The sequence below is a fragment of the Cenococcum geophilum genome, assembly GCF_001692895.1.
Source record: "Cenococcum geophilum 1.58 unplaced genomic scaffold K441scaffold_24, whole genome shotgun sequence".
NCBI classification, from domain to species: Eukaryota; Fungi; Ascomycota; class Dothideomycetes; order Gloniales; family Gloniaceae; genus Cenococcum; species Cenococcum geophilum.
Window position 1 is genome coordinate 45,079 of NW_027137582.1, and position 13,675 is coordinate 58,753.

Genomic DNA, 13,675 nt, shown 5'->3' on the forward strand with positions numbered 1-13,675 from the left:
GATTGACGGTCTTATTGTAAGAGGAGTCTTTAAATTTAAGAAGTATGACCCTACTAAATTCAATAGAGTTCGCATCTTTAAGTTAAGAATGGTTAATAAGATTAAGGGTAAAGCTATTAACGCCCTATTTAAGAAATTAAGGCTTATTATCTAAGGTTATAACAACAATAGTAAGGAAATAATTTTTACGTAATTTCCTATAATTTAACGAGCTAGTTAACAAGTTATTGTTATATTAGCTCCCTCCTTAATAAAGAATAGAATGGCGGTCTATTTATAAGATATTACCTAGGCCTACACCTAATTAGAGACGCACCTTTAGCGCTTAATATTGGCACACCTTTTAGAGCAAATTCGCCACTAGTATCCTAAAGATATAATTATAGTTATGCTTAAGCCATTATATAGAATCGCAGAGGTAGAAACTTACTAGTGGGCTACCTACAGTAAGCACTATAAAGAGAAGCTTTTAATGACTACTTCTATATTTAATCCCTGCTTCCTTATTATAACTACAGGAACCCTATTTAGAATTATTAGTATATAAACTAATAATATAATTATCTTAGGAGACGACTAATTCTTAGCTCTTAAAGAGGATAAGCTAGTAAAGGTAAATCTTATAGCAAAGCTAAAGGAAAAGCTTAATTTAATAACACTATTACTCTTTAATAGATATATCCTCTTCCTAAATAAGGATTCTATTGCTTTACGCCAGAAGGGTTAAGGTAAAAAGATTAACGTTATTAACGTTAATTCTCTAAAGTAAGGATATATGGAGCAACGCGCTTGCGGAGCTTATATTACTTCTATCTATTAACCTAAGGCTTTATTTAATCTCTTTATTGCCGCCTAATACTAGGAACTAACTAAGGATAACGTTCTTGCCCTAAATAAACGTCTTTTTTAGTAAATAAACTATCTTAATCGGGGACTACTCTATATACCTATTAATCTTCCTACTACTAAGCTCTTTATATTTATTAATAGATCGTTTATAAATAATAAAGATTTTAGCTCCTAGTTAGGATATAAGATTATTATCGCAAATAAATTTACTAGAGAAAATGACTTTATAATCTATAGCAATCTTATTTATTAGAGCTTAACTAAAAGCAAGCACGTTACCCGAAGTGTTTTAGCGTTAAAGATATATAGAATAGTTAGCGGAGTTAATATAGTAATTGCAATTAGAACTACCCTAAAGATAATTATAGATTAACTCGCACTTTCCGTTATCCCTATAATTATATGCACCGACTTATATTCCCTCTATAAGTATTTAATTAAGCTTAGTACCATAAAGGAGAAGCGCCTTATAATTAATATTATGGCACTTTAATAATCCTACAAGCGTTAAGAACTCTTTAAGATTTAATAGATTAATGGCTAAGATAACCCGGTAGATATAATAACAAAGGCAAACCTAAATAAGGCACTAGAGACGTTTGTTAACATAAATACTCTACGTATATAAGTTAAAGGTTAGGTTAAAAGGGAGTCCCTAGAAATTTCTTAGTCATATAAGGTCTTAAGATGTCCAGGAACTTCAACCGGCGGTCGAAGTTATCTAATTGGTCAGATTCTACGGACCCTGACTTAACCCAGCCAATTAGGATTTTCCATCCCCGGGATGAAAAATCGCTATTGGCCCGCTTACTACTAGCGCCTTGGCGGCCCTCCGAATAAGATATCTACCTGCGACTCCTAAGTAAGAAAGTACCGCGTGCTAAGAGGCAAATTTTAGGACAGCGAGACTTATATTGCAATAGCAATAGTAAGTAAGGAGGATTAATATTTGTTCCGCTAGTTAAGCGGTATCTGTATATATAGATAGCAACCGTAAAAGAAGAGTTGCTAGTGTTGGGAATAAAGGCAAGTGGTCACAATATGAGGCATATTGCCGTCACGTATGGCAAGTTGCCGTTACGTGCGGCAAGTTGCCATCACGTGCCGCCGCGGCACTAGCGTGGTGAGGAACCTTAAGTTCCTTACCCCTTTCTTTAAGATGAATACAGAACAATCATCATACTATCTACGAACCGTAGCTACGTGATATCCCCCTTGTGTAACCAATAACCTTATCTATTAGAGCTTAACTAAGAGTAAATACGTTACTTAAAGCGTTCTAGCGTTAGAGATATATAGAATAGTTAGCGGAGTTAATATGGCAATTATAATTAGAACTACCCTAAAGATAATTATAGATTAACTTAAAATTCCTATTATCCCTATAATCGTATATACCGACTTATACTCCCTCTATAAGTATTTGGTTAAGCTTAGTACTATAAAGGAGAAGCGCCTTATAATTAATATTATAGCACTTTAGCAATCCTATAAACGGTAAGAACTCTTTAAGATTTAATAAATTAACGGCTAAGATAACCCAGTAGATATAATAACAAAGGTAAACCCAAATAAGGCTCTAGATATTTATTAACACAAACACTCTACATATACGAGTTAACGGTTAGGTTAAAAGGGAGTAGAAGCAAGACTTATATTATAATAGCAATAGTTAACAGGCATGTGCTATGCGCTGTTACGGTTCTGGCAGAATTTGGCAGAATTCTATGGCCTGGTAGAATTTGGCAGAAGTCTATGGCCTGGCAGAATTTGGCAGAAGTCTATGGCTTAGCAGAATTCGGCAGAATTCCATAGTATGGCAGAATATAGCAGATTGCGGCAGATTGCGGTCTTATAGCTAGCCTTAATCGGTGGGCGTGTGTAAGGTATTACGAGGTAGACCTATGGCACTACGCTAGTTAAGCAGTATTTGTATATAGATGGCAACCACAAAAGAAGAGTTGCCAGTGTCGGGAATGAGGCAAGCGGTCGTCACGTGTCGCCGCGGCACTAGCGTGGCGAGGAGCTTAAGGCTCCTCGCCCTCCCTCATTCCAACAATCAATCGAATTACAATCATCATACTATCTACGAACCGTAGCTACGTGATATTACCTTGTGTAACCAACACAAGGAATATACAGTTAGCTTTTAAAGTTGTTAAGTAGGTTAACTGCGTGTTATTTAACTTTTAAATATATTAAGTTGGTTAATTGCATGTCGAGTTGGTCTAATTGCGTGTTAAGTTAGTTAATTGCATGTCAAGTTGGTCCAATTGCGTGTTAAGTTAGTAAAACTAAAGCTTTAGAATATTAAATTATTTAAGCCTTTAGCTAAAGGGGGGGGGTAGTATAATGGGACTAGCCCAGTTATAGTAAGAATGTCTTAGTAAAATACTTAATAGATAAATTCTGCCAAGTTTTACTAAATTCTACCAAAACGAACGTTTTAGTAAAAATCGACGCTTAACTAAATTCTGCCGAATTCTACTAGCTTAATCGACTTTTGCTAAGTTCTACTAGTTCTATTAAATTTTACTAAAGTCTGTTAAAGACCGCGTGCGTATATATATATGTATTAACCACTAAGACCTCTAACTATTTAATTATAAGTTTCTCTTATTATTCCTTTCTCTTCTTTACGCAACATCTCGTTTTTAGCAAGAGCTATATACCCTTAGATTTAGATAGAATTTATACTGTCTGAATAAGGTTCTGTAATATAGTAGACACGGTTGCTTGTAACCAATTAGGTTAACCACGTGAGCTAAGCGAGCTCAGGAGATCCATCAAATTCCACCTGTAGAAGTAGAAAGAGAAAAGAAGAAAATCGATTGAAACCAAAACCCCCCCCCACCGTGACCCGAACATATACTATTCCTTTAAATCTTCCCTAAAGTCTCTTCGCGCCCTTACAATTTGTTATATATATTCTACCATAACTTACTATACGCGCTTTTTTTCTAACCAATTAGAAGCCGGCTTAGTACTTTTTTTAACTAATTAAAAGCCGGCTTAGCAAAGTTTAAAAATTAAGATAGGAAAGTAATAGACCACTTATACCTCAGGTTAATAAATACTAGAGTACGCTTATAGGGGTAGCTAGAGTATAGCTTAGCTTAATATATTCTAGTAGTTTAAATAACAGTACTTCTGTTATTTTCTATATCTAAACACTAAAAGGAAGATTTATTAATAAAAAGAAAACCTCCTGGCTATACTTAGCAAATTACCTCAGCGAGCTTAGACGTGATTTTTTAGCTAGCGTTAGAATAACCTACGCCGTCTTCTAAATTGCAAAATTACGTCTAAGAGCCTACCTTGGCAAGCTCGGACGTAATTCTATTGGTGCGGATTTTCAATTAGTCCGCAAGCTGACTAACTACGTTTGTACGAAACTACCAGAATCACCACATTTACAACGTTTATTACACGCTCCGACAATATCCGCATTGCGGAAGTTACGGATATTGAAATAACTCAACACTAGTATTTTATATCCTTTCCTAAAGTTTATTGATTATACAACAGAACCTAGGCTTTTAGGCTATATTATTTTTATCACTCAGGTATTCTTAGGTCTTATACTTATTTTCGCCAAAAAAAAAACGCGTTATTAAGGATTGTAGAACTCTATATAATTTTATTAAACGCTAGCTATCCCTTAACCTGCTAAGATGGGCTTATCGATAACGTTAAGCCCATCTTAGCGGGTTAAGGGATAATATATAAAACCTATATAGATCTACAATAGGTACCTTAAGGCACCTACTATAGCCAGGCGGATATATAATATCCACGTTATGCTAGATAATCTCCCTCTAAACCTTATTATATACCGACTACTAAGTAATAGATATTTAAGCTAACCTATAGTATGCCGCTATAAAAATGCGTTACATAGAGAGGTAGAAGGTTAAATAAGATACTAGAACAGCTGCTACCGTATTAGATGCCGGATACTTAAAATTGAAGAAGTTATAAGATGGAGCGGGAGCGACGGCTCCGAATGGATACCCGCAACGTCCTCAATCGCACTGCGAGTCTCTTCGTGCAGAGCTTCGAGCAGAGCTTCGTGTAGAGCTTTTGCAGAGCTTTGGTAGAGCTCCGTGCAGAGCTCCGTGCAGGTCTCCCCCTGAGCTTCGTTCCGCAGAGCTCTCGCAAAGCTCCACAGCTCTACGAAGAGGGCTGGCGGCGTGGGCGTAAGCGTTCAGCGTTGGTGTTTACTGAGCAGCTCAGCGGTGCAGAGGTAGAATTAGGGCCTCTACAGCTCAACGTCGCGCGCGTATAAGGAGCTGAAGATCTTATAACTTATAGAGTAGGCTTTTCTCTATAATTTAGTGTAGTTTTTATGTTGATAGGTACTGTGGGAGGGTAGATTAATTTCGTTAAAGTTAATAAGGTCTTCTCATGTAAATCGTGTTTAGGTTTTCCCATAAATCTTCGCCAAAGTCCTAAATCAGCTTAGCGGACGGTGCGGATATTCCTATATCCGCAATCGATTTCTTGGTCTGAGCTTTTGAGGTAACTTGGCAAAGTCCGCCTATTGTGATGACTAATGAAACTGTAATGATACCTTTACTTCCCAACTTGGTAACTGCCAACAACGTGTGGTGCATCAACCTTCGAGGGTATAAGCTTCATGCTTGGATAGGCTTGTGAATGAAGACAACGAAGTGATGTAATACGGCTAAGTCCTTTTTGCCATTCCCTGGGAATGCATCTCTTTCGCTGTTAAGAAATTCGAGAGCGTGGAATTTCTTTCAATACACTGAGAACCAAACTTTTTCGTTGACGTCTTTCAGAAACGTCTGCCTTCCACTAATCTATATTTCCATCTTATCCTTCAATATGCCCGGAAAGAAGAAAGCCCAACAGGATCTTGATTTCACGTTGCGTCGAGTATTCGGAAAGCAAAGTTTTCGGTTAGTGCGTGTTAAGAGATTCTCCTCATGCAATGCGCTTATACTTCCATCCAGTCCACTTCAACGAGAGGTTATCACGGCCGCACTTGATAGAGAAGATGTATTCTTGCAAGCTGCAACATCGTTTGGCAAAAGCTTGTGCTTTCAACTGCCAGCTATTGTCGATTATGGCAGTACGTTTTCCTCGCTGAAAAGGTAAACCTGGAAACTGAAGGCTTTGTCTGTAGTCACTATAGTCATATCCCCTCTTCTAGCATTGATGGTAAGATGATTATATTCCTACTTTAAAGTGTGGCTCGTCTCATCTTCTGTCACAGAATAATCAAGTGGCATCAATGCGAGCCGCCAACGTCAAAGTCGCCACAATCAATAGCACTACACCTCCGTCTGCCAAAAACGCTATCCTGGAGGATCTCCAGTGTGGACACCCCTTAACCCGTCTTCTATACGTAACCCCAGAATTCTGTACACTCGACCATTTCCGCAAAATCCTCCGTGTTATCCACTCTCAACGCGAACTCTCCCGTATCGCCATCGATGAAGCTCACTGCATCAGCGAATGGGGCCACGACTTTCGTCCCTCATTCAAATCCCTTTCCTTCTTCAAACGTGAATTCCCCGATGTGCCCATGATGTGTCTCACAGCAACAGCCACAGCACGCGTCCGTGAGGACATCATCACCACACTAGCTCTCGACCCAGCCAAGCTCAAGCTTTTCACGATGACAACAAGCCGCCCGAACCTGCACTATGAAGTCCGATTTAAATCAGACGAAGAGGACCACTACTCCGATTTCCTCGCCTGGCTCCGCGCAGCACACGCCCGCCGCACCACCAACCCAGCCCGCGCGGACCAACTCGCAGCCCTCAACCAGCGCGCCGACAACGTTCCAGGCATCATCTACACGCTCTTCCGGCGCGACTGCGAAAGCCTCGCCGCACGCCTACGTGCGGACGGCATCGGCGCAAAGCCGTACCACGCAGGGCTCCCGCACACGGAACGCGCGGACGCGCTCGCGGGCTGGGTGGAGAACCGGGCAGGCTACGACGTGATCGTGGCCACGACGGCGTTCGGTATGGGCATCGACAAGGAGAACGTCCGCTTCGTCGTACACTGGCAGATCCCCAAGTCGTTGGAGGGCTTCTACCAGGAGGCCGGCCGCGCGGGCCGCGACGGCAAGGCCGGCGTCTGCATCCTGTACTACGGCCGCGAGGACCGCGATCGCGCGGCTAACATGATGGCGCGAGATAATGCGCGGCGCGAGCCGGCGTTTCGCGAGTCAGTGGGTGCGGGTGCCGTGGTGCAGCAGGCACAGGTGATGGGTCGTGCGAAGAGTCTGCAAGCGCTGGTGGCTTACTGTGAGAACACAGCTGGGTGCAGGCATGAGGCCATTGCGAAGTATTTTGGGGAGCAGGCTAAGCCGCCTTGTGAATGGGCATGTGACTGGTGTAAGGATGCGGTGGGGCTGGTCAGGAGGAAGGAAAAGGGGTTGGCGAGTGAGGAGTGGTGTTCGACGCAAAGGGAGATGGGGACGTATACTGTCAACGAGTATGACTAAGGGTCATGCTGTTTTGCAAGTAGATCTCTTTGGCGCAACAGATAGCAATCCGCGTTAGCTTGTTTATTAATGTGTTACATCTATACGGGCATGGCCGTTACGGTGTTGATTTCCAGATATTGAATTTTCGTAGCAAAAAATCAAACGTGGACATTGGCAAGACAATTCCGATATGTCTAGTTTTTATTTACCATCAACGCTCACTTTATGATGGGTATTTATTTGACAAGAGCATCTGTATGTCTTTGGTTAAGAGTCAGAGTCTTGTATAAATCTTAGGCTTAGCTCAATCGTTATCATCCATTGTATTCGTGTTACTTCATACCTACCCATAGTGCCGTCGTCCGCACCAAGACTACCGAGAACTCCAGATATGCAATAAATATGTCGACCGGGAAAGAGCCGTCTATTTCACAATGAGAGCAGCGCTTGGAACCATACCAGCTTCCTTCAAGGTCTGGCCAAAATCAGTACGATCGAATACCTTTTTCGGGAAGGTTTGCGTGAAAGTTGAGACTTCGATGCCTTGTTCCGAGAGGGCATGTGCAACTTCAAAGAGGGTGGTTTCCGCGGGAAAGTTCTTCATAATGCGTCCGCTCGGGGTCTGGAGCGCAAGTCTAGCTTCGGTATACGCAGATGCAGGCTTTGATGTTGTGGGGCCAGAAGAAGTCACATGGGAGGATTCAGCAATGGTAGGAGGGGCTTGTCCGGCCCTGGCAGCCTTCTCCTGCTCAGCCTTCCTCCGCCTTTCCGCCTTGTCGGCTTCAATCTTGGCTAAAGCGCGTTTGCGAGCATCAATCTCATCCTGTTTCTCACGCTTCTTGGCAGCCGCTTCCTTTAGACGTTCCTTTTTCTGCAACTCCTCTTTGATGTCCTGGGATTCCTTTGTATTTTTCATCCGAATTTGTTCATTCTTCTTCCGATCAATCTTGTCCTGTTCAGCTTGCCTCGCTTTCTTCTCCACCATCTTTACTCTCAGCTCCTCAAGCTTAGCTTTTTTCTCCTCTTCCGTGAGCGGCTTGATCTCTTCTGTCGATTCGGAGAAATTCTCATGTTGACTGCGGTAACCATGTATTAGAAACTGGCTGTATAGAGCTTGGCAAGGCCATCTTACGTTTTAGAGGCGTGAAACTCAGCTTGTGCTGTGCTGCGAAATCGTTTCCCACAGTCGTCACATACAAGGCTACGAGCTTCCTCGCCAGGGTTGAGAGCAGCGGGTTCCGCGGTGGCATCTTCCTCCTTGATCTGGTCCAGCGGCTTTTCCTGGTTCTTGTCTAACCAGTCGATGGCGTCTTGTACTGAGCTGGGGTTAGTTGCAATCAGGCAAAAAATAGAACAGAGAGCTTACATCCGCCAGTTTTCTTGACGGCCATCTCTGCTCGCTCCCGCTCGAAGCCCATGTCGATGAGCTGATCTAAATCTGAAGTCGACATATCAGGGTGACAAATGCGACAATTTTAGGGTTTGGTGATGTAGTTGAGGTGGGGTGTTCCGATGTGGGAGAACGATGGAGTGACGAGGATAGAAGGAACTTTTAGCAGTATATTCAGGTTAGTGATTCGTTAGATGAATATTAGGCTATTTCTGTGTGAAGTAAGATGGTTATTGAGGTGTATCCCAGGTGTGATTTAGGAGGTAGCAGATGTTGCGCAAGGCACCTGCAAGTGACGTTCTTCACCACACACAGGGCAAACAACCGAACCAAGACCCGCGAGGCTCGCTCCAGCCTCCAGTCCTCCAAGGTCCATCCACCGAGACAACGACATATTGATCTCACACGAAACACCATTTGTCTACCTACTTATATTGTATAAACCCTGTCCCGCCCTCAGAGCTAGAGTCTTGCTTCCATCTTAGAACACTCCTCTAGAACGGCACAGGAACCTCCGCTTGACGCTGTACTCTCGTCCCCAACGCCAACGTCGTCATCATGTCGGTCGAATTAGAACCAGCAGAGCTCGGCTTTAAGCGTACGGCCCTCTATTATTTGGCTGGAAGTTGGACATGAAGGTGCTAAGGTGTCCAGGTCCCTTTCAGCATGAAGTATCGCAGGTTCTGAGGCTCAAGAATCCGCACAGTGATCCCGTGGCTTTCAAAGTAAGTGAATAACACCACCTGATGCGCTGTCATAATCCCACAGATTGACTGACTGATGCTATGCGAAAGGTTAAAACCACAGCTCCGAAGCAGTACGTATTTCCACAACCGCGCGGCATCCCACACGAAGTTGACAATGTGATGCAGATACTGCGTGAGACCTAACTCTGGGCGCATAGAGGCGGGAAAAGAAGTCGAAGTTCAGGGNATGGAATTTCCTCAGTGCTCTGTGGGGGTCACGAACTGCTGACATGTGCATACAGTTTTACTGCAGGCCATGAAGGAAGATCCACCACTAGATGCAAAATGTCGTGATAAATTCCTCGTACAATCAGTTGCAGTAACTGCAGATAAGGAGTTCAGTAACGTTGCATCAATTGTATGCCACGCTTGTAGCATAAGTGGGATACAATTTACTTACTCTTTCTGCAGTGGGCGCACATTGAACAGACCGCCAAGTCGTCAATCAAAGAGAGAAAGATTCGAGTGGTATTCTTACCTCCCGATGATGCTACTGCAACCCCTTCTAGGATGAACGGTGCTACCCATCTTAATGATTCGACTATGCTACCATCACCATCTCCGGAAGCTGTCACCCCTCAACGCGTCTCTACCGCAACGCCGGTTGGATCTGTCTCACGGCCGGAATCCCGTCCTGCAGAGAGCAAGCATCTTGGAGACACAGTGGAGTCCGCGCATAACCCTGCCACTTCCGGTCAGCAATCTACAGTTGCTGCAGCTGCATCAGGAGTAGCTAATGCCATACCCACGTCATCTGCCGAGCTTAAGGCGCAACTTGCTGAAGCAAAGGCCACTATATCAAAGCTAAGGCAGCAAGCCGAGCAGGGGCTAAGGCAGAGGAAGAGTGACGCAGTGAACCAGGATTCCAAAGAGAGGATCACCATGGGAACTACGGACATGGGGGTACAGCAAGCTCCTGCAGTTGGTGTGCCGGTCCAGATCGTAGCGGGCCTATGTCTGCTGAGCTTTCTCCTCGCGTACTTTTTCTTTTGATCGCCCCCGCAATTCGAAATTCATCTTTCCGCCTGCCAAGGCCCCCTACCGTGCGCCAAGCGCGGCCCCGGATTTTCAGACGTTGCACGATGGGTGGGGTGTCGGGTAGTGATCTCTCGATCATATTACGAGGAAATGGGTCAAATGGGTCGGAGAGGGTATTTGAGATGAAGAGGGGTTTCTTTTTGCCGTTAACCGGTGTCTCTGCGTGATCATTGTCTGCTGTGCTTCCGGAGCTGGTGGTGGGCTGTATCCATTGGGTCTATGAGGTTTTGGTTTTACTAGCACATTGGAGAGCTGGAGAGTTTAATGAGTTAGCATGTTCGCTGCAAAGCGCCACTCTGTACCAACAGTCCACAAATACGACTTGTTTCGCTGCCACCTGCACGCGCTACACATCTCTGAAAGGTCACGGGAGACCTAAGGTGTTATTACTCCGTGTGGGGGAACAGCGCATGCCAAAGTTAGTTTCTCACGAAGCACCTATTAGCCCGTGCAAGCCCCGTTCCGTCCCCATTCCTCGCCATTCTCCCCATTCCTCCCGCACCCTCCCCACTCGACATTCCTATTTGCGTCGTGTAGACGAAGCCATCACAAAGAGAGATGATGGCTATCCACGGGTACTTGCAAGGACTGGCTTTCTTAGCGCGGGGCAATACTTGGCTGATCCACGTGCAGGTGAGTCAAGAATTTCTGGTGGGTGTCCCTTCGTCGCATGCTCACTACTTAAATATCCCCCAATTCCAGACTCTCTCCCTTCACTCCTCACCTCTTTGAGTCCTTTCTCCAGTCACCAGCATGTGCGGCATCTTCGCTTGCCATTGGTACGTCTACAGTCCTTCCACCGCCCGCGCAGCCGCTGCGAAATTCCCCTCGTGCTCGGCTTGACAAGTAACTAATGCTCTTGCAGCCACCCCAATGTCCAAAAATTCAAGCCCACAGCGTTGCGTATGGGCAAAGCGTAAGTTCTCTCTTTCGCGACCTCACCGAATTTCTACTGACTGTCTGCGATAGCGTCCGACATCGGGGACCGGATTGGAGTGAGCATAACCCTCAGAAATGACTCCTGGAGCATAATACTAAGCCAATACAGGTGGAAATTGGATCGCGAACAATACCAGTAAGAGCACAGAAATTTGGAGAGCCTAGCAGTGAAAACTGACCGAATGCGTAGTTCTCGTCCACGAGCGCCTAAGTATCGTTGGTCTTGGTACAGTCATACGAGCCCTGAAACCCAACCTCCCACTTACGATGAGGCAGATTCTGGCGCGCAGCCCCTGGTCAGTGATGATGGCAATGTATCACTGGCTGTCAATGGCGAGATCTACAACCACCGTGTTCTTCGCAAGTCTTTCAAGACACCCTACAATTTCAAGACAAAATCAGATTGCGAGGTTATAATACCGCTGGTATGTGGGCAAGGCAGACTACACTTTGGATATTGATTCTGACCTTTTGGCTAGTATCTCGAACATGGAATTGATGCACCGAAGCACTTAGATGGCATGTTCTCCTGGGTACTTCATGATAAGGCTCAGGACCGAGTCATCGCAGCCCGAGACCCTATCGGAATCACTACGTTTTATATGGGCAGATCGAGTGCAACTCCGGGAGCCGTTTACTTTGCATCAGAGCTGAAATGCTTACATCCGGTCTGCGATAACATCATCTCTTTCCCCCCGGGTCATGTATACGACTCAAAAACGGACGCGTTGACACGGTATTTCGTTCCAAAATGGCTCATGGAGCCGACCAACATTCCAACCGCTCCGGTTGATTACAAACTACTGAGGACAACCTTTGAGAAATCTGTTCGAAAACGGTTGATGGCTGAAGTGCCTTATGGAGTGTTGCTTTCTGGTGGTCTTGATTCCAGCTTGGTGGCCTCGATTGCCCAGCGGGAGACTCTCAGACTGAACGAGCTTGCCAAGAAGAACACCAATGGTGTGAATGGAGTTAACGGAACCAATGGAGTCAATGGAACCAACGGAGTCCACCATAACGGTGTTCAGAACGGTGATAGTACGTCTCATTTGGTTGGTATTGATGACGGAGATGAGCTGTCCACTGTTCAGATCTTACCTCAGCTACATTCATTCTCTATCGGGCTTCCAGGCGCTCCAGACGGCGTGGCTGCCCAGGAGGTAGCCAAATTCCTCGGCACTAAACATCACACCTTCACCTTCACCATTGAGGATGGCCTCAACGCGCTGTCAGACGTCATCTATCATTTGGAGACCTTCGATGTTACCACTATCCGTGCTTCCACTCCCATGTTCCTCCTGAGCCGGAAGATCAAGGCCCTCGGGGTGAAGATGGTGCTTAGTGGAGAAGGAAGTGACGAGATTTTTGGAGGCTACCTCTACTTCCATGCTGCACCGGATAAGGCTGCGTTCCATCAAGAGACCATTCGAAGAGTCAATAACCTGCACTTGGCGGATTGTTTGAGAGCCAATAAGTCGACCTCAGCATGGGGTGTTGAGGCTCGTGTGCCATTCTTGGACAAGCAGTTCCTTGAGGTTGCAATGAACATCGACCCAACGGAGAAAATGATCACGAAAGAGAGAATTGAGAAGTACATTCTCCGAAAGGCTTTCGACACTTCAGATGAACCAGATGAGAAACCATATCTTCCAGACAAGATTCTCTGGAGACAAAAGGAACAATTCAGTGATGGTGTCGGGTATGGCTGGATCGATGCACTCAAAGACAATGCCGAGATTCATGTCAGCGATGAAGACATGAAGAACCCCAAGCCAGAGTGGGGCAATGATATCCCAGACTCCAAGGAAGCGTAAGTGCATCGTCTGCAGTGATATGGCATTATTTGCTAACAATCTCTAGATACTGGTATCGGACAATGTTCGATGAACACTTCCCCTCCTATTGTGCTTCAACTGTCATGCGCTGGACCCCAACGTGGTCAAAACAGACCGACCCCAGCGGACGGTACGCTTGCTCCCATTGGCTAATCTTCAATTATGGAAATAGATCGACTAACTGGCTTACTATAGTGCAATTGCAATCCACGAAAACAAATACGATGAAACAAAATGAGAATTTTCGACTACCTAGACTGTCACGTTCCTTTATGAGAGCATGAGAATTTCCTTGGAGTTTTCAATTCTTACGGTGCTTAGGTTACGGAACCATTTCTCATGGCTCGTATCTGGAGGATCGCTTTGGTAGATTGTTCATGGGGTGGCTGCACTGCATGATTTCTTTTGTTTCTAG

General features: G+C 44.8%; 4 protein-coding genes across 4 annotated transcripts; 3 read left to right on the plus strand and 1 right to left on the minus strand.

Annotated features, from left to right (window-relative positions):
• Window positions 1-5,697: 5,697 nt before the first annotated feature.
• Window positions 5,698-7,330, plus strand: K441DRAFT_696697 (ATP-dependent DNA helicase; the record flags this gene model as incomplete). Its single annotated transcript, XM_067652919.1, has 4 exons — window positions 5,698-5,771; window positions 5,826-5,944; window positions 6,008-6,033; window positions 6,089-7,330. The coding sequence occupies 4 exons, from the start codon at window positions 5,698-5,700 to the stop codon at window positions 7,328-7,330; spliced, it is 1,461 nt and encodes a 486-aa protein (XP_067503331.1).
• A 203-nt stretch (window positions 7,331-7,533) lies between these two features.
• Window positions 7,534-9,053, minus strand: K441DRAFT_123935 (uncharacterized protein). The gene is made up of 3 exons (XM_067640025.1): window positions 8,679-9,053; window positions 8,445-8,628; window positions 7,534-8,388 (listed from the first exon to the last, which is right to left on the minus strand). Exons 1-3 carry the CDS (start codon window positions 8,761-8,763, stop codon window positions 7,737-7,739), a joined length of 921 nt encoding a protein of 306 aa, XP_067503332.1. The 5' UTR covers window positions 8,764-9,053; the 3' UTR covers window positions 7,534-7,736.
• A 161-nt stretch (window positions 9,054-9,214) lies between these two features.
• K441DRAFT_660576 (VAMP-associated protein) lies at window positions 9,215-10,855 on the plus strand. Its single transcript, XM_067648724.1, has 6 exons — window positions 9,215-9,300; window positions 9,357-9,427; window positions 9,497-9,519; window positions 9,575-9,633; window positions 9,691-9,806; window positions 9,860-10,855. Exons 1-6 carry the CDS (start codon window positions 9,261-9,263, stop codon window positions 10,439-10,441), a joined length of 891 nt encoding a protein of 296 aa, XP_067503333.1. The 5' UTR covers window positions 9,215-9,260; the 3' UTR covers window positions 10,442-10,855.
• A 330-nt stretch (window positions 10,856-11,185) lies between these two features.
• On the plus strand, window positions 11,186-13,606 carry K441DRAFT_660581 (glutamine-hydrolyzing asparagine synthase). Its single transcript, XM_067648725.1, has 9 exons — window positions 11,186-11,265; window positions 11,352-11,402; window positions 11,456-11,481; window positions 11,535-11,561; window positions 11,616-11,651; window positions 11,702-11,850; window positions 11,905-13,235; window positions 13,286-13,390; window positions 13,456-13,606. Exons 1-9 carry the CDS (start codon window positions 11,240-11,242, stop codon window positions 13,496-13,498), a joined length of 1,794 nt encoding a protein of 597 aa, XP_067503334.1. The 5' UTR covers window positions 11,186-11,239; the 3' UTR covers window positions 13,499-13,606.
• Window positions 13,607-13,675: the final 69 nt, after the last annotated feature.